The sequence below is a fragment of the Scyliorhinus canicula genome, chromosome 15 (genome assembly GCF_902713615.1).
Source record: "Scyliorhinus canicula chromosome 15, sScyCan1.1, whole genome shotgun sequence".
Lineage (NCBI taxonomy): Eukaryota > Metazoa > Chordata > Chondrichthyes > Carcharhiniformes > Scyliorhinidae > Scyliorhinus > Scyliorhinus canicula.
Window position 1 is genome coordinate 5,275,508 of NC_052160.1, and position 19,384 is coordinate 5,294,891.

At 47.1% G+C, this 19,384-nt stretch overlaps 1 protein-coding gene across 5 annotated transcripts in view; it reads left to right on the forward strand.

Annotated features, from left to right (window-relative positions):
* Positions 1-19,384, forward strand: part of snx29 (sorting nexin 29) — a 596,020-nt gene that overhangs the window by 14,236 nt on the left and 562,400 nt on the right. For all 5 annotated transcript variants that reach the window (XM_038821149.1, XM_038821148.1, XM_038821150.1 and 2 more), the window contains one exon: positions 14,575-14,639. In XM_038821149.1, coding sequence (XP_038677077.1) covers positions 14,575-14,639 — 65 coding nt within the window. The remainder of the gene's footprint in view (positions 1-14,574; positions 14,640-19,384) is intronic.

A 19,384-nucleotide genomic window follows, 5' to 3' on the forward strand; every position in this document is an offset into this window, starting at 1 on the left:
GTGTCACAGTTCCTTTGGTTCAAATGGGAAAAGCGTTGCTGGAATGCTAGATTCTCATCTCTCTCTCACACACACTCTGTCACACACACTCTCTGTCACACACACTCTCTGTCACACACACACTCTCTGTTACATGCACACTCTCTGTCACACACACACTCTCTGTCACACACACTCTCTGTCACACACACACTCTCTGTCACACACACACTCTCTGTCACACACACTCTGTCACACACACACTCTGTCACACACACTCTCACTCACACACTCTCTGTCACATGCACGCACTCTGTCACACACACACTCTCTGTCACACACACTCTCTGTCACACACACTCTGTCACACACACTCTCTGTCACATGCACACTCTCTGTCACACACACACTCACACACTCTCTGTCACACACACTCTCTGTCACATGCACACTCTCTGTCACACACACACTCTCTCTCACACACTCTGTCACATGCACACACTCTGTCACACACACACTCTCTGTCACACACACGCTCTCTGTCACATGCACACTCTCACTCATCTCACACACATGCATTCTCTCACTCATCTCACACACACTCACTCATCTCACTCTTACATTCTCACTCGTGTCTCACGCACGCATTCATTCACTAATCTCTAATGCACACATTCATTTATTTCACACTCACATTCACTCACTCCTCTCTCGCGCACATTAACTCACTCATCTCTCGCGCACACGCTCTCATCACTCACATGTTCACCCCTCTCTAAGGCCTGGTTGCCCCCTGCTTGTTCTCCGAGGTGCTGATCTCCTTAATGAGGCACGAGGGCTCAGCTTCTTGCACTAGCTCTGTCTAACCTATACAACATGAGTTTTGTGCTGTTTCCAGGTCGTCCAATCAAAAGGCTGGATTCTGGAGTAGATTCCGGGAGTGGGCTCTCCCGTCATTTATCAGCCATGTTGTCCAACAGTGCGCTGCTTTTCGAGCGGAGTGTGGCTGCTGTATCGCACCCTACATCTATATTAATGTGCCGGTAAAAAGGAAGGATAGAAAAGGCAGGACTCAGGAACCATGGATGACCAGGGAAATTGAGAATCTTGTCAAAAAGAAAAAAGATGCATATGTGAGGTACAGGCAACTAAAAACGGGTAAAGCACTTGAGGAAGACAAGGAAAGTAGAAAAGAGCTCAAGCAGGGAGTTAGGAAGTCAAAAAGGGGCCACAAAATGTCCTTGGCAGACAGGATGAAGGAGAATCTCAAGGCATTTTATACGTATATTAAGAACAAGAGGGTAGCTAGAGAAAGAGTTGGTCCACTCAAGGACAAAGGAGGCAAATTATGTGTAGAACCAGAGGAAGTAGGTGAGGTCATTAAAGAGTATTTTGCATCGGTATTCACAAAGGAGAGGGACACATTGATTGATGGTGTCTCAGAGGGATGCGTAAAGACTTTAGAACCGGTTGTTATTACGGGGGAGGAAGTGTTAGGTGTCTTAAAAAGCATCAAGGTAGACAAAGAATACAACAGGATATAGATAGGCTGCAAAATTGGGCAGAGAAAACTGGCAGATGGAATTTAACCCAGACAAATGCGAGGGGATGCACTTTGGTAGATCCAATTCAGGTGGGACCTATAAAATAAATGGCAGAACCATCAGGAGCATAGAGACACAGAGAGATCTGGGTGTGCAGGTCCACAGATCCTTAAAATTGGCAGCACAGGTGGAAATGGTGGTAAGGAAAGCATATGGCATGCTTGCCTTCAGAGGACGGGGTATCGAGTATAAAAGCTTGAAAATTATGTTACAGTTATATAGAACGTTGGTTAGGCCACATTTGGAATACTGTGTCCAATTCTGGTCATTGCAGTACCAGAAGGATGTGGAGGCTTTGGAGAGAGTACAGAAAAGGTTTACCAAGATGTTGCCTGGTATGGAGGATATTAGCTATGAGGAGAGATGGAATAAACTGGGATTGTTCTCCCGAGAGAGACGGAGGCTGATGGGTGACTTGATAGAAGTTTATAAAATTATGAGGAGTACAGATAGGGTGAACAATTGGAGGCTTTTTCCCAGGGCGGAAATGACAATTACAAGGGGGCACAGGTTCAAGGTGAGGGGGGAAAGATTCAGTGGAGATGTGATGGGGAAGTTTTTTAGACAGAGGGTGGTGATGGCCTGGAATGCCCGGCCAAGTGAGGTGGTTGAGGCAGATACGTTAGCGACCGTTAAGACTTATCTGGATAGGTACATGAACAGATGGGGTATAGAAGGATACAGGCGGTTGGTCTAGATAGGATACGTGATCGGCGGAGGCTTGGAGGGCCGAAGGGACTGTTCCTGTGCTGTATTGTTCTTTGTTCTATCCCATGGCACTAATTTGAAGAATTGTGGGGTAGTTTTCCCTGACAATGTTTTATTCCTCCACCAACATAGCTAAAACTGGTTAGATTATCTGGTCCTTAACTCATTGTTGTTTGAGGGAACTTGCTGTGCCCAAGTTGGTCGCAGTTTTTCTTGCATTATAACAGTGTCCACATTTCATTTTTAAAAAATGTATTTTATTTCAAACATGTATCAAACAAACAGGTTACAGCAAGTAAACACTCCGGGAAACATATTTTCCAACAATCAACTATACAGTTTGTATAGATTTTTCCCCTTTTTCAGCACCCCCCACTTCCACCACCCCCCACTCCCCCATGATGAACAGCTCCTCAAATACGGCCACAAACATCCTCCACCTTTCCTCAAACCCCCCTGCTGAGCCCCTTAACTCATCCTTTATCTTCTCCAACCGCAGGAAGTCGTACAGGTCACCCAACCAAGCCGCTACCCCCGTGGCGATGCCGACCACCACCCCAACAAAATACGCCGCCGTGCAATCAGAGAGGCGAAGGCCACAACATCGGCCTTCCCCCTCTCCATGAGCTCTGGCTTCTCTGAGACCCCAAATATTGCCACCAAAAGGTCTACCTCCTCCCCTACTACCCTGGTGAAGACCGCAAACATTCCTGCCCAGAATCTTCCCAATTCTTCACAACTCCAAAACATGTGCACATGATTCGCTGGCCCCCGCCCACACCTCTCACACTCATCTGTTACCCGCTGAAAGAACCCACTCATTCTCGCCCAAGTCATATGCACCCTGTGCACCACCTTAAACTGTATCAGGCTCATCCTTGCACAAGAGGAGGTCCCGTTTACCCTTCGCAGTGCCTCACTCCATACACCCCAGTCGATCTCCCCTCCCAACTCCGCTTCCCATTTCTCTTTGATCTTCACCACCCGCTCACCTCCCTGCTCCCCCAAACACTTGTATATATCCCCGATTCTTTCCTCCCCTTCCACATCTGGAAGCAGCAGTTGCTCCAGCAGGGTGAATCCCGGCAACCTAGGGAACCCCGTCCAGACCTTTTGCGCAAAGTCCCTAACCTGCGGATACCTGCACACAGTGGGAGAACGTGAAAACTCCACATAGACTGTGACCCAAGCCTGGAATCGAACTTGGGACCCTAGAGCTGTGAAGCAACTGTGCTAACTACTATGCTACTGTGCTGCCCTTCCTTCCATCCTAAACTGCCTCCTCAGCTGATTCCATATCTTCACCGTGGACTGCACCACTGGGCTCCCTGAATATCTACTCTGAGCCATTGGCAACATTTCCGTAACCATAGCCCTCAAACTAGATCCCTTACAAGATTCCTTCTCCCTCCCACCACCGCCGCACTTTGTCCACATTCGCCGCCCAATAATAATTAAGTTCGGCAACACCAACCCCCCCTGCTGCCTCTGCCTCTATAGCAGGGTCCTCCCCACCCTCGGCACCACAAAGTCAGAAATAATCATGTTCACTTTCCGAAAAAAGGCCTTTGGTATAAAGATTGTGAGTGCCTGAAAGATAAACAAGAACCTCGGCAGAATATTTATTTTCACCACTTGGACCCCGCCATCAATATTAAGTGCAGTGTATCCCACCTCCTGAGGTTCTCCCTGGCCACCTCCACCAGCTTCGTTAAGTTCCACTTGTGGAGCCCTGTCCATTCCCTCGCTCCCTGAATCCCCAAATACCTAAACCTAACCTTCGCTACCGTAAATTGCATCTTCCCTAAATTAGCCCACTGTCCCAGCTCATTCACCGGGAACTCCTCGCTTTTGCCTACATTCACTTTATACCCGAGAACCCTCCAAATCTCCCCAACAGGTCCTTCCCATATTCTCCAGTGGGTCCAAAACATTCAGCAACAGGTCATCGGCATAGAGCGACGCCCGGTGCTCCCTCTGACCGCTCATAATCTCCCACCACTCTGTCGACCCAGAGAGCCATCGCCAACGGCTCTATGGCCAGTGCAAAAAGCAACGGCGACAGTGGGCACCCCTGCCTCGTACCCCTGTGTAAGTCAAAGCTTTGTGAGCTCATATCATTTGTCCTCACCTTCGCTCTTGGCGCCACATACAGCAACCACATCCATGCCCCAAATCCCAGCCCAAACCCAAACCTTCCCAAACCATCGAACAAGTACCGCTATTCTACCGATCAAATGCCTCCTCCGCGTCCATGGACACTACCACCTCTGGTACCAGAGCCCCCGACAGATTCATCACCACATTCAACAGCCGTCTTATATTACTCGTGAGCTGTCTGCCCTTCACAAAGCTTGTTTGATCTTCTGCAAAGACCCGTGAAACAGTCCTCCATCCTCTCCTCTAACAACTTAGCCAATACTTTCACATCCGTGTTCAATAGTGATATGGGCCTATACGACCCACATTCCACCGGATGCTTCCCTTTTTTTGGGATTAGTGTGATTACTACCTGTGTCATCGTCTCCGGCAACTCCCCCTTCTCCAGTGCTTCATTAAATGCCCCCAAGAGATGTTGTTGGTGTTTTTCCCACACAGTGACGCCAATAATGTTGCTCTGTTTCGGTCCCAACAGCGTCGCCAATACTGTGGGTATTTCTATTTATCTTAGTGAACCACAAGCCTTCCCTTATATCGATCAAATGACCACACAACCAGTTAGTTCAAAAGATGGTTTATTTACATACACAAGAGTTATCTCAACATGCAAACACAATATCTATTACGAGTTAAACTACACCTATCAGCTACAATATACTTAACTTCAGGGCAACCGGCACTGTGCAAATGGATAAGGCCTTTATCTGGATTTCACTTGGCTGGTTTGAAGAAAGTGTCTCTGTCTCTGCTGGGCTCATCAGGTAGTGATCGTTGGTCTTGAACTTAGCTGGCTGTTCCTGCTGCAATTGGGCTGGGACAGGCCGGATCCAAAAGAGACAGAACACATGGCTGTGTCCTCTTTTATCCCTCTGGGATTTTGCGCTCTTTGGGGCGGTCCTTAACCTTGGACCTAATAGTTCGACAGGGCTCTGATCACTGTCTTCGATTTCGGCCAATAAAGGGGCTGGTGCCTTGGTGGCTGGGCGGGTCCTTAGCGGTCATTGACCTTGGCAGTTGTGCTTTCTGAGTAAGGGCAGTGGTGCCGATCAGTCTGCGGCTGTACCGGTTGCTTGATTGGAGTTCTATTGTCCTGGGAAAATGGGCCATTAAAATGCAGACGAGCGGGGGTTTCGATCAGGTCTAGTTACCTGTGTTTCAGATACACATAGGCTCTGAATCTGTCTTGAGTCCTGGGCTGGCCATAATTCCCATGGTCCTTTGCAGGTGGCCATGTTAAATGGCTGCATTGTGGTGCCAGGCCTATCACAAATTCCTTATAAAATTCTGCTGGGTACCCATCCGGCCCAGGGGCCTTCCCCGACTTCATACCCCTGATACTATCCAGCACCTCCCTCAGCCCCAGGGCTCCTCCAATGCCTGCCTCTTTGCTTCCTCCACCTGAGGAAATTCCAGCTAGTCCAGAAACCTCCCCACGTAACCCTCCTCTCCCCCCGAGAGTGCCTTGTTATGTCCCTGGTGGTACTCCTTGAATGCCTGATTTATCTTTCCTAGTTCTGACACCACTTCCCCAGCCCCAGTCCGTATCTTCACTATTTCCCTGGACGCAGCCTGCTTCTGCAGCTGGTGTGCCAGTATGTGGCTCGCCTTCTCCCCATACTCATATTGCACCCTACTTGCCCTACGCAGTTGCCCTAACGCCCACCCATTGTCAGCCTATCAAACTGCCCCTGCAACTTTTTCCTCCTCGCCAATCCCTCCACGGTGGGCACCCTCGAATATTCCCTGTCCACCTACACTATCTCGCTCACTAGACGGTCATGTTCCGCCCTCCTTTCCTTATCCGCATGTGCCGTAAACAAAATAATTTCTCCCTGGACCACTGCCCTCAGTGCTTCCCAAAAAATGCCCGCCGACGCCTCTCCATTCTGATTCAACTCCACATAATCCCTAATCACCAACTGCATCTTATCATAAAAACCTCCATCCGCCAACAACCCCGAGTCAAACCTCCACCACGGCCTCTGCTCTCGTCCCGTTCTAAACCAAATCTCCAGCCAGTGGGGTGCATGTTCCGAGATAACTATCCTCGCATACTCTGCCCCCTCCACCCCAACCAAAATCTCCCGACTCACTACAAAGTAATCAATTCTCGAATACACCTTATGGACGTGTAAAAAGAAGGAATACTCCCTTCCCCCTGGGTTCTGAAAGCGCCATGGATCCATCATACCCATCCTCTACATAAATCCCCCCAGCTCCCTCGCCATTAGTACCCTACCATCGACCTGGGGCTCGGCCTATCCACCCTCGGCTCCAGGACACTATTAAAATCTCTTCCCATGATCAACTGATGCGTGGCTAAATCCGGGATCGCTGCCAGTAATGCCCTCATAAAACCCACATTGGGGCATACACATTTACCAACACCACTGGTGCCCCTTCCAATACTCCACTCACAGTCACATATCTCCCACCTGGATCCCTCACCTCCTTCGCACTCTCAAATCCCATTTCTTTGCTCATTAAAATCACCACTCCCCTCAATTTCAGATCAAACCCAGAGTGAAAAACCTGCCCGACCCACCCCTTCCTTAACCTAACCTGGTCCTTCACACGGAGGTGCGTCTCCTGCAGAAATACCAACCCCGCTTTAGGCTCCTGACGTGCGCGAACACCCGAGACCTTTTCACCGGCCCATTCTGTCCCCGGACGTTCCATGCCTCCAATCCCCTCTGCCATCCGTCATCTTCCCTACTTAACTCCCGACCCCTTAATTCCATCCTATACCCTAGCCCATTCCAAATTGCCCCTTTCTCCGCCCCGACCATGTCATCTCTCACCCCCTGCTACGTCACAGCAACCTCCCCCCCTTCCCCCCACTTCCCCCCTCCCCTCAGCCACCCCTCTCTGCCTTCTCCCCCACCACCTCACTTCCGTTCACCAGCATAACCTGCTAGTGCGGCTGCCCCTGCCCAAAGGCACATCCTAATGACCTCCCCCTCCCTGCCCCCCCATTCCTCAGCTCAAGGAAGAAGGCTCCCTGCTGGCCTTACCCTCCCCCACCCAAACAAGGACTTCTCCTTAATGCTAGGCAGCCTTCTCCAAAAGCAAACAAACAAATGTTAAACACAAACAGTCCCATAAAACAGGAGGGGGGAGGATTGGATCATCCATCCCCACATAAACATTTTACCCTGACAACTCCTTACAATCTCAATATTAAACAATCCCTACACCCGCTTCAAAAATGCTTCCGACCGTTACAAAGTGCCAGCATCCCGATTCCCAAGCATTGTCCACTCAGTTCTCCTCCAGTTTATGCTCCATAATGAAATATTTGGCCGCTTCTGGGGTCTCGAAATAATACTCTCACCCTTCGAACGTCACCTATAATTTCGCCAGGTAGAGCACCCCAAAACTGATCTGCCGCAAGTACAGCTCCGCCTTGGCCAACTTGGCTCCGATGTCCTGAAAAATTTGGGCCGTATTCCATTGCCAGTCGCAGGTATGCTTCTCCCTGGCCCACCGTAGAATTTTCTCTTTCTCCACAAATTTGAGTAGTCTCATGAACGCCGCCCACAGCGGCTCCCCAGCTCTAGGCTTCTGCCTCAGGGACCGATGCACTCAGTCCACTTCAGTCCACTTCAGTCCAGCATCCCTTCTGCCACCAGATCTGCCAGCATATTCGAAACATACCTTGTGGCACTCACACCTTCCACTCCTTCAGGCAGGCCCACTATTCACAGGTTCTGCCTTCTCGAGGCATTCTCCTGTTCCTCCAACTTTGCCCTCAACGTTTTACAGAGGTCTCCTAGGAGCCCCACCTCCGCCTCCAGAGCCACCACACGATCACTGTGGTCCGAGATCACTCCTTCAATCTCCCGAATCTGTGACCCCTGCACCTCCAAACACTTCTCCATCTGTTCCAGCGAACTCTTCAGGGGTGCCACAGTTTCTTCGATGGCCTTTGCGTGACCTTCATGCATTTCTTTCCTCTGTTGATGGAATTCTCACTTGATAAAAGCAATCAGTTCATCCATCTGGGGCCTTCCAGCTTGTATCAGCCCTTCCCCCACCTGCATGTTCACTGTAGCTGCTGCAGTATAAGCTTGTTCCAACTTTTCAGCCAAATCTCTCACTGTCTTCTGCCGGGTCTGGTAACCAGCAGACATACCACTCCCAGCGGAAACTACTCCTCTAACATTCACCTACACCTTTTCATCAAAATTCCACCCAGTATTGGGTAAAAAGAGCTCTTTTCTGTGACTTTAAGCAGGAGCTGCCCTGTATGTGACCACTCACTCCATGGTCACACCCGGAGGTCTAGTGTCCACACTTCAGAACTATTTCAGAAATAGTAATGTGCTGGACATGAACTAAAGGTGCTATATAAATGCAAGTCTTTCTTTACGATTATGACTTCTAAACTTGGTAATTGCGTCCTCTTTTATGTTTTTTTCATGCTTATCTGTCAGACCTAAAACCTCTCCATTTTTAACCTTATTTCTCAGACTTAGCCTACGTGACTGACCCCAGATCTGGTTCTACAAGTTGCGGATTTACATTTCTGAGCTGCAGTTATTTTTCCTAAAGTAATTTAATTCTTCTCTGTATACTAGGCCTCATGCCTGTGGTTCTGGCACTTGCTCTGGGTTCCTCTGTAAACAGTTCCATTTCGGAGTCCATTCTTGATCTACCCCAAAGGCAATTCTCTTCATTTTTGACATCTTATTCCCAAACCACTAATCCACAGAACATAGAACATACAGTGCAGAAGGAGGCCATTTGGCCCATCGAATCTGCACCGACCCACTTAAGCCCTTACTTCCACCCTATCCCTGTCACCCAATAACCCCTCCGAACCCTTTTTTTTTGGTCACTAAGAGCAATTTACCATGACCAATCCACCTAACTTTCACGTCTTTGGACTGTGGGAGGAAACTGGAGCACCCGGAGGAAACCGACGCAGACACGGGGAGAACGTGCAAACTCCACACAGACAGTGACCCAGCAGGGAATCGAACCTGGGACCCTGGCGCTGTGAAGCCACAATGCTATCTACTTGTGCTACCGTGCTGCCCTACGGTGCAGAATAATAGATCATAGAATTGCTACAGTGCAGAAGGAGGCCATTTGGCTCATCGAGTCTGCCCCGATCCTCTGAAAGACCTACCTACGCCCACTCCCCTGCTTGGTCCCCATAACTCCGCCTAACCTGCACATCTTTGGACTGTGGGAGGAAACCGAAGCACCCGAAGGAAACCCACACAGATATGGGGAGAAAGTGCAAACTCCTCACAGACAGTCACCCAGGGGTGGAATTTAACCCGAGTCCCTGGCGCTGTGAGGTTGTAATGCTAACCACCGTGCTGCTCAGGAGGCCATTCGGCCCATCGATTTGATTATTGCTGAAAAGAAAGACATGTTAGAGTCATAGTCATTTTATAGCACAGAAGCTTTTCAACTTGCACTCATCATAATAAATGCAAGAGTGGTAAATTTCAAGCAAGCACAACAGTTTATATTACAGGAGGAAAGGGTGCTGATTAATTAGCAAGTTGAATCTCGCTGAGGTGTTGCCACAGAGAAAGCAGCAGTTAACTAGAGGCTCCCGCAAGCTCTAGGTTAACTAAAAAATGGCATGCTATTTGTTAGCAGAGAACAGGTCCATGTGCATGTCTGTTTTTTAAAACTAAATTTAGAGTACCCAATTCTTTTTTTCCAATTAAGTGGCAATTTAGGTGGCCAATTCATATACCCTGCACATCTTTTTGGGTTGTGGGGGTGAAACCCTCACTGACACGGGGGTGAAACCCTCACTGACACGGGGGTGAAACTGTCACTGACACGGGGGTGAAACCCTCACAGACACGGGGAGAATGAGCAAACTGCACAGGGACAGTGACCCAGGGCTGGGATCAAATCCGAGTCCTTGACGCTGTGAGGCAGCAGTGCTAACCACTGTGCCGCCGTGCCGCCCTTTCCTGTGTATGTATGTTGCTTCTGACAAGTGTAAGTGAGCCATGCTGCAAGATTGACTGATTACCTCAAATTGGTTGTTCGTATAGCTAGACAACCTGAATTAATGTGTGACCTTGGAATTGAGAGGAAAAAATGCAATAAGCACTTTAAAGAACTTAAAACGGATTTCCAAGTCAATGCTTCTGGGAGTGAGGTTGCCTGTAGCTTGTCCGGCACTAAACTTGGAACAATAAAAGCGCACAATACTGTGTTGATTTCCATACACTCAGACATAGTGAAAGTATACGTAAGCATTTCAAAGAATTAACATTTGGTTCTAAGACAATGAGGAACATTTGGCTTATATTATTGTGGAAGAGGAAAGGTGAATTCATTCCTCCAAAATAATGCCAGACACCACCACCTCCCAACCCCCATTATCTATATCCGTCCATCTACTCTAAGATGATGGACAGCCAGACCCCAATATCTGTCAATTGGTCTCTCTTCCTTGAGGCTCCAGGATCTGCGTGGAGTTTGGACATTCACCCGTGTCTGGGTGGGTTACCTCCGGGTTCTCTGATTTCCCCCCACAATCCAAAGATATTCAGGCTAGGTGGATTGGCCATGCTGAATTGCCCCTTCGTGTCCTAAGGTTGGATGGGGCTACAGGGATAGGATGGAGGAATTGGGCCTAGGTACGGTGGTCTTGCGAAGGGTCGGTGCAAACTCAATGGGCAGAATGGCCTCCTGCACTTAAGGGAGTCTATGATTCATGCAGTAGGGTGGCACAGTGGTTAGCACTGCTACCTCATAGTGCCAGGTACCCGGGTTCGATCCCGACTTTGGGGACTGTGTGCACTTTCGCCCTGTGTCTGCATGGGATTCCTCCGGGTACTCTGGTTTCCTCTCACAATCCAAAGATTCGGTGGATTGACCGTGCTGAATTGCCCCTAGTGTCCAAAGTCCAATTCAGATAATTTTGATAAGTTTACTTACTCAAAGGTTTTGCCTAGGTGTCTTTTAATAGTGAGGAGAACAAAGGACAAACACAAGTATAAGTTCAACAATATTAAACACACAATTAACACATAAATTAACCCAAAATACATACTACTAGAAACACCCAAGATCGGTTATACTACCCGCAAAGATGGCTTGATTGAACTGTGGTAACAGCAGAAACCCTGGGTGCCCGAGAGTCTGGCTCAATCTAGGCTATGTACAGTAGACTGGTTCATATCAATAGGGTGTGATGACCTCTTGATAGGCGATTGATAGGGCAGGCCCAGACATGCCCAGGCAGCCTGTCTGAGCTTTTATATTCAAACTTGGCCAAATCCGAATTCCCAGCAGGCCATTTGCTGGAGCTGACTAGTTTAATTTAAATTGTCCAATTCTTTGATTTCATAGGATACCACAGTCCTTCCCTTGATCCTGTGAGTTTCAGCGAACTTGATCTCTCAATCCTCTCCAAACTATCTAAATGAGCAAGTATCTGAATCTTGGGCTAACAATCCTACCCTACCCCAACACACATATATTCCACAAAAGTCATAATTAAATACAAAATTCAAAAAAATAAAATGAAACAAATGAATACATAATAATCTTTATTAGTGTCACAAATAGAGGCACATTGCAATGAAGTTACTGTAAAAATCCCCTAGTCACCACATTCCGACGCCTGTTCAGATACACCTGTTCAGATATACATTCAAAATGTCCAATGCACCTAACAAGCACGTCTTTCGGGACTTGTGGGAGGAAACCGGAGCACTCCAGTAATCAGTGGAGTGGTTGAGGAGAAGAAAGAAAGGAAAGTGGAAACGAGAATTAGTCTCGGATTTGGCCCTTAAACTACTGGTAGAAACCCGGGAGCATGTTTCTGATGAACATCTCCGTCATGGAATGATGAACAATGTTACTGTAATATTTGCTTGTTCTTGTCACTGAGCTGTTGATACAGGAATATTTTGCCTGTGACTTCCAATTCTTCCAAGGCATTGCTTACTGTGAGCCAAAGGATATGCCTGAAATATTCCTTAAAATCCATAAAGTGTGACAGAAAATAAAGACTTATATTCATTTAGTGCCTTACTTAATGGCATCTGAAGAAATTGTGAGCTTCATATAAAATTTTTAAAATATAAATTTAGAGTACCCAATTCTTTTCTTTCTGTGGGCAGCACTGTAGCACAAGTGGATAGCACTGTGGCTTCACAGTGCCAGGCTCCCAGGTTCGATTCCCTTTTGGGTCACTGTCTGTACGGAGTCTCCACGTTCTCCCCGTGTCTACATGGGTTTCCTCTGGGTGCTCCGGTTTCCTCCCACAGTCCAAAGACGTGCAGGTTAGGTGGATTGGCCATGCTAAATTGCCCTTAGTGTCCAAAAAATGTTAGGAGGGGTTATTGGGGTACGGGGATAGGGTGGAAGTGAGGGCTTAAGTGGGTCGTTGCAGACTTGATAGGCCGAATGGCCTCCTTCTGCACTGTATGTTCTATTTTCTAATTAAGGGGCAATTTAGCATGACCAATTCACCTACCCTACACATCTTTGGGTTGTGGGGGTGAGACTCACGCAGATACGGGGAGAGTGTGCAAACTCCACACGGACAGTGTTCCTATAACATTAATTATTTAAACTGTAGTTACTGTTACCTAGGCAAAAATGGCATGCAGTGCACTCCCTAAACAATAAACGTGAACGAGGAAGCAGCCTTTAATGATGCTTTTATTGTACATTAATTTAGCTCAGTGGGCTAGATAGCTGGTATGTGATGCAGAACAAGGCCAGCAACACGGGTTCAGTTCCCGTACCAGCTTACCCAAACAGGTGCCGGAATGTAATGACTAGGGGCTTTTCACAGTAACTTCATACTTGTGACAATGAATGGTTATTATTATTACTTAACCTCCTGATGTATGTTAATTACTTAGGCTTGAATGTTGCTGATGACACAAAACTTGGCAGTATTGTGAACTGTGGGATCTACTGGGTTAAACTCGAAAAAAGAGTTTTTCAGGACCAGGATCAGAAACCTGTGATTAAGATTATTGAAGCGGTGATTTCTGCGCTCCTGAATGCATCAGAGACTTAGATAACATACAGAGGGCACCTCAAAACATTGCCTGTCACCAGACTCCTGAAGCCACTGTTCTGCTAGGTTGCAGCAGGAGACTCCCAGGAAGTCAGCGGAAAGGCTTTAGGGATGTCCTCAAACTGTCCCTGAAGAGATCAAATATTCCTGCTAACTCACGGGAATGCCTGGCTTTTACCAACTAAAATAAAGATTTATACAGGATGGCACCAAATACATTGAGAGGCTTTGGCGGGAGCATGCAGAGGCAAAATTGAGGCGACAGAAAGAGCGCACGAACCTCCAGGTACCTCCATCTGCCCGACACTTCAGCACCACCTGTCCTGCATGTGGCAAATTCTGCAGATCACTCATGGGACTTTCAGAACCCATCAAAGCAGAATGGAAGCAATTCATCCTCCATCCTGAGGGACTATAAAGAGGAGGATTAAACCTCAAAAGACATAGGCAGATGAAATGAGCGGACAAGTGGCAGATGAAATTTAATGCAGGGAATTGTGAAGTCGCTTATTTTTCGAGGAAGAACCAGGAGAAGCATTATTAAATTATGGGTGCAATTCAAATGGGGTGCAGGAGCAGAGGCTACATGTGTAGAAATCATTGAAGGTGGCAAGATAGGTTGAGAAAAGGGATAATAAAGCATGCTGCATCCTGGGTTTATAGAGACATAAGAATACAAAATCAAGGAAGCTATGATAAACCTGCATAAAACACTGGTTTAGCTGCAACTGGGGTATTGTGTCCACTCCTGGGCACCATATCTTTGGAAGGGCGTGAAAGCGTTATGGAGGGTGCAGGAAACATACACAAGAATGGTTGGTTGGTTCCAAAGATGAGGAACTTGAATCACATGAATACATTGGGCAGGTTGGGGCTTGTTTGCTGAGAAAAGTAGGCTTGGAAGAGATTTGATAGGGGTGTTCAGAACCATGAGAGGTATGGGCAGAGCTAGAAAGAAGGATTGAGAACCAGGTAACACCGTTTTAAGGTGTTCGGCAAAAGAAGCAATAGTAACATGAGGAACAGCTTTTTTCCATCACCTTCTGTGATGAACCGTTCTACGATTCTATATCTAATTCTGTACATTTAATTTTATTTCAGTGTCCCAACAAAATGACAATAGGAGGCAGTCTCTGCTTGAAAGACTTCTTGATGCTGTTAAACAGGTAAATAAAACTTTATTGCATGATAAGGTTCATTTATAAGTCAGCAAGTACTTTACAGGTTAAAAAGAACAGAAAAAGCTCGCACAGGTCAGCCAGTGTCTGCAGTGAAAACACAAGGGTTAATATTTCATCTTGAAAATAGTAGATCAGTACAAATTGTCCCAAGTTCTAAAACGCTGATCCATCGGACAGATGTTTTGATTGTTTTGGTTAGAAGAAGCTGATCCCAGGATATCTGATGCTGAATTTTGAAATCTCCGGATTAGTTGATTCTCCATAGAGTTGTGTTAATATCTGCTTTAACTGAAAATTAGACAAATACTTTCCAGAGGTTTTTAGTTCATATTTACTGTGTACCCTAATTCCAGAACTGCAGAAAATCATGGAGAATTTTCACCAGTTCATAGAACGATACAATCTCTACAGTGCAGAATGAGGCTATTTGGCCCATCGGGCCAGCACCGACCTTCTGAAAGAGCACTACCCAGGTCCATCCTGTTCCCGTAACCCCATCGAACCTTTTGTACACTAAGGGGCAATTCAGCGTTGCCAATAGACCTACCCTGCACACCTTTGCATTGTGGGGGTGAGACCCATGCAGACACGGGGAGAATGTGCAAACTCCACAAGGACACTGACAAGGACTGGAATTGAACCCGAATCCTTGGCGCCGTGAGGCAACAGGGCTAACCTCTGCACCACCGTGCCGCCCCGTGTCTTAATTTTTGTTTGGTCTTATCACATCCATTGTAGTGGAGTGGGCAGAAGGAGAAGCTAACACAGCATATTTTGGGCAGCACGGTAGCATTGTGGATAGCACAATTGCTTCACAGCTCCAGGGTCCCAGGTTCGATTCCGGCTTGGGTCACTGTCTGTGTGGAGTCTGCACATCCTCCCCGTGTCTGTGTGGGTTTCCTCTGGGTGCTCCGGTTTCCTCCCACATTCCAAAGATGTGCAGGTTAGGCGGATTGGCCATGATAAATTGCCTTTAGTGTCCAAACCTGCCCTTAGTTTTGGGTGGGGTTATGGGGATAGGGTGGAAGTGTTGACCTTGGTAGGGTGCTCTTTCCAAGAGCCGGTGCAGACTCGATGGGCCGAATGGCCTCCTTCTGCACTGTAAATTCTGTGAATATTTACTAGCTTTATTGGCGTATGGTCTGGAACCAAACTAAGCGGGTGAATCAGAGGAGGAACATAGAAGAGACATGGTGAAGGCAGATGCAGTGGTTGATTTGTATTGAATGTTTTGAAGGCAAGTGGTGAGAGGGAAAAATTAAGAATAGTACAATGATTACACTTTGACTGGGGAGGTCTCTGTGCTGTGGGAAAAACAGTAACTAGATTGAAAGAGTTCAGAAAGTTAGACTCAGAGTTGGGTGATGAAGAAGTTCAGTGTTAAGCTAAAGTCAGTTGGTTAAGGATGAAAGCAGAGCCAAACTTTACTCAGTTTAGGTTTATTCACAGAGTGAAAGATTACAAGTAAAAACCTCGTAACTTAACCACACCAAATGCCACTTCAAATGTGCTCCAGTAATAACCCATTAAATACCCTCTACTTGTGTAGAGTTTAACAGCAATTGGCATATAATTAATATTCAGGTATGATAGAGAAGCAGGGGGAGGTTTGGCGAGAGTGAAAATATTGTAGGTATTGTTCAGTTTCTTCCAGTCTGCCACTATTTTTATGTCCTGTAATACATGGCGGAAACGCAAGAACCCGGTCAGAAGGAGCAGAAACAGAAAATATTTCTCAATTGTCCATCAGTACAGCAATTATCTTGACTAAAAGTACTGTTGTAATATAGAATGGAGGTACAAGCTAGATTTTTTACAAAGTTACTCTAGTTTCAGTCTGTATCAAAGGGACCCCTGACAATGACAACCTTTTTGTACACTGTTTCCTTAATCCTCGTCCATTTTCCGATATTTCATTCTTGGTTGTATAGAAAAAGAAATGAATTATTTTATTGTTTGTGGGATGTGTGTGCCGCTGGCAAGGCCAATATTTATTGCCCATCCCTTTTTAAAAATAAATTTAGAGTACCCAATTATTTTTTCCAATTAAGGGGCAATTTAGGGTGGCCAATCCACCTATCCGGCACATCTGTTGGGTTGTGGGGGCGAAACCCACGCAAACACGGGGAGAATGTGCAAACTCCACACGGACAGAGACCCAGGGCCGGGATTCGAACCCGGGTCCTCAGCGCCGCAGGCAACAATGCTAACCACTGTGCACCGTGCTGCACTTTTATTGCCCATCCCTAACTGCCCTTGAGAAAGTGGTGGGAGCTAGTGAAAGGGCATTCCAGGATTCTGATCCTGTGACAGTGAAGGAATACTGATACATTTCTAAGTCAGGATAGTGTGTGACTAGGAGGGGAACTTACAGGTGGTGATGTTCCATGCATCTACTGTCTTTGTCCTGCTAGGTGGCAGAGGTTGTGGGTTTGGAAGGTACTGTTGAAAGATTTGCTGCACCTTGTATATGGTATACTCTGTTGCCACTGTGCATCGGTGGTGGAGGGCATGAGCATTTAAAGTGGTGGAAGTGGCGCTGATCAAGTGGGCTGCTTTGTCCTGGATATTATCAGGCTTTTTGATTGTTGTTGGAGTCACACTCATCCAAGCAAGACAGTATTCTGTGACACTCCTGACTTGCGCCTTGTAGATGCTGGACAAACTTTGGGGAGTCAAGAGGTGAGTTACTTGCCTTGGAATTCGCAGCCTCTGATCTGCTCTTGTTGTCACAATATTTATATGGCCAACCTAGTTCAGTTTCTGGTCGATGGTGACTGAGGATGTCGATGGTGGGAGATTGAGCGATGGTAATGTGTTGAATGTCTAGGGGAGATAGATTCTCTCTTGTTGGAGATGGTCATTACCTTGCACTTGTGTAGTTTCAAATGCCTGAATGTTGTCCTGGTCCTGCACATGGACATGGACATGGACTCCTATGGAATTCCTTGCCCAGTGAAGCAGTTGAGGCTCCTTCATTACATGTTTTTAAGGTAAAGATAGATAGTTTTTTGAAGAATAAAGGGATTAAGGGTTATGGTGTTCGGGCCGGAAAGTGGAGCTGAGTCCACAAAAGATCAGCCATGATCTAATTGAATGGCGGAGCAGGCTCGAGGGGCCAGATGGCCTACTCCTGCTCCTAGTTCTTATGTTCTTATGTTCTTATGCTTCAGTATCTGAGGAATTGGTACTGAACATTGTGCAATCACAGATAGCATCCCCACTTCTGGTGGAAAGCAGGTAATTGGTGAAGCAGCTGAAGGTGTTTGAGCCTAGGACACTACCCTGAGGAACTCTCCCCTCCATCAATCACAATCTTTTTCCTTTGTGGTATACATGACTCCAGCCAGTGGGGAGTTTCCCTTCAGTTTTGTCAGGGCTCCTTGATGCAACACTTTGTCAAATGCTGCCTTGAAGTCACGTACAGTCACTCTCACATCCTCTTTCGGATGGAGCTCTTTTATCCATGTTTAGCTGAAGGCTGTGATGAGATTAGGAGACGAGTGGCCCTCCAGAACCCAAACTGAGCAACAGTAATCAGTTTATTACTGTGGAAGTGCTGCTTAATAGAGCTGCTGATGACACTGTCCAATGCTTTGGGGATGATCACGAGGAGACTGCTGGTGACACTAATCTGCTGGTTAGAATTTGTCCTGCTTTTCATGGATAGAACACACCAATACATCTCTCAGCTTTTGGAGTTTTTTCTCTCCTAATCACCTTTGCTTTTCCTCCCATTTTCAGTATTTAAAAAATAAAATTCAAGCACTGCATTTCCTTTTTTGTCAGAAAATATTTTATTGAGGCATTTGTACTTTTAACAATTTTAAACATCAAATTTCAACAAGAACAAAAACACAACAATATAACCAACAACCCCCCCCCCCCCCCCCCCCCCCCCCCAGTAACAAACCCCATCCAACATGGCTTACACAGACAGTGCATGTCGTGGAAATTATAATAAAGACAAATTCTTTGAGCTTCGATTTAAGGAAATTTATTTGTCTGGCTACATAGCCATTCCACGGTACTCTGAGATTAGACCAAAGAAAGCATGCCTTTATAGTCTGAAACAACAGCTCCGGAAGAAAGATGTGCAGGTTCACCCCCCCCACCCACCCCGCACCCCCCCTGCTGACAGCTTAATTTTTCTCGAAGAAGCCGATGAACGGCTGCCACCTCCGAACAAACCCCTGCAACAAACCCCTCAAGGCAAATTTAACTTTCTCGAGTCTGAGAAACCCCGCGATGTTGCTAACCCATGCCCCCCGACTTCGCCGGCTCCGAGTCCCTCCATCCTAATGGGATCCTTCTCCGGGCCACCAGGGAGGCAAAGGCCAGGACATCGGCCTCTCTCAGCCCCTGGGCACACACCAAAGGTCGTCACCCCTGGACTCGGCACCAGCCTCACTTTTAATACCTCTGACATGACGTCAGCAAACCCCTGCCAGAAACCCCTCAATCTCGGACATGCCCAAAACATATGGACGTGGTTCACAGGACCCCCCTACACAGTGCCCACATCTATCCTCCACCACCTTAAAGAACCTGTTTATCTGGGCCACAGTCATCAAGCACTGCATTTCCATACAATCCACAGAATCCCTACAGTGCAGAAGGAGGCCATTCAGCCCATTGAGTCTGCACCAACTCTCTGAAAGAGCATCCTATACAAGGCCACTCCTCCGCAGCCCCGTAACCCCATCTAACCTGCACATCTTTGGACCGTG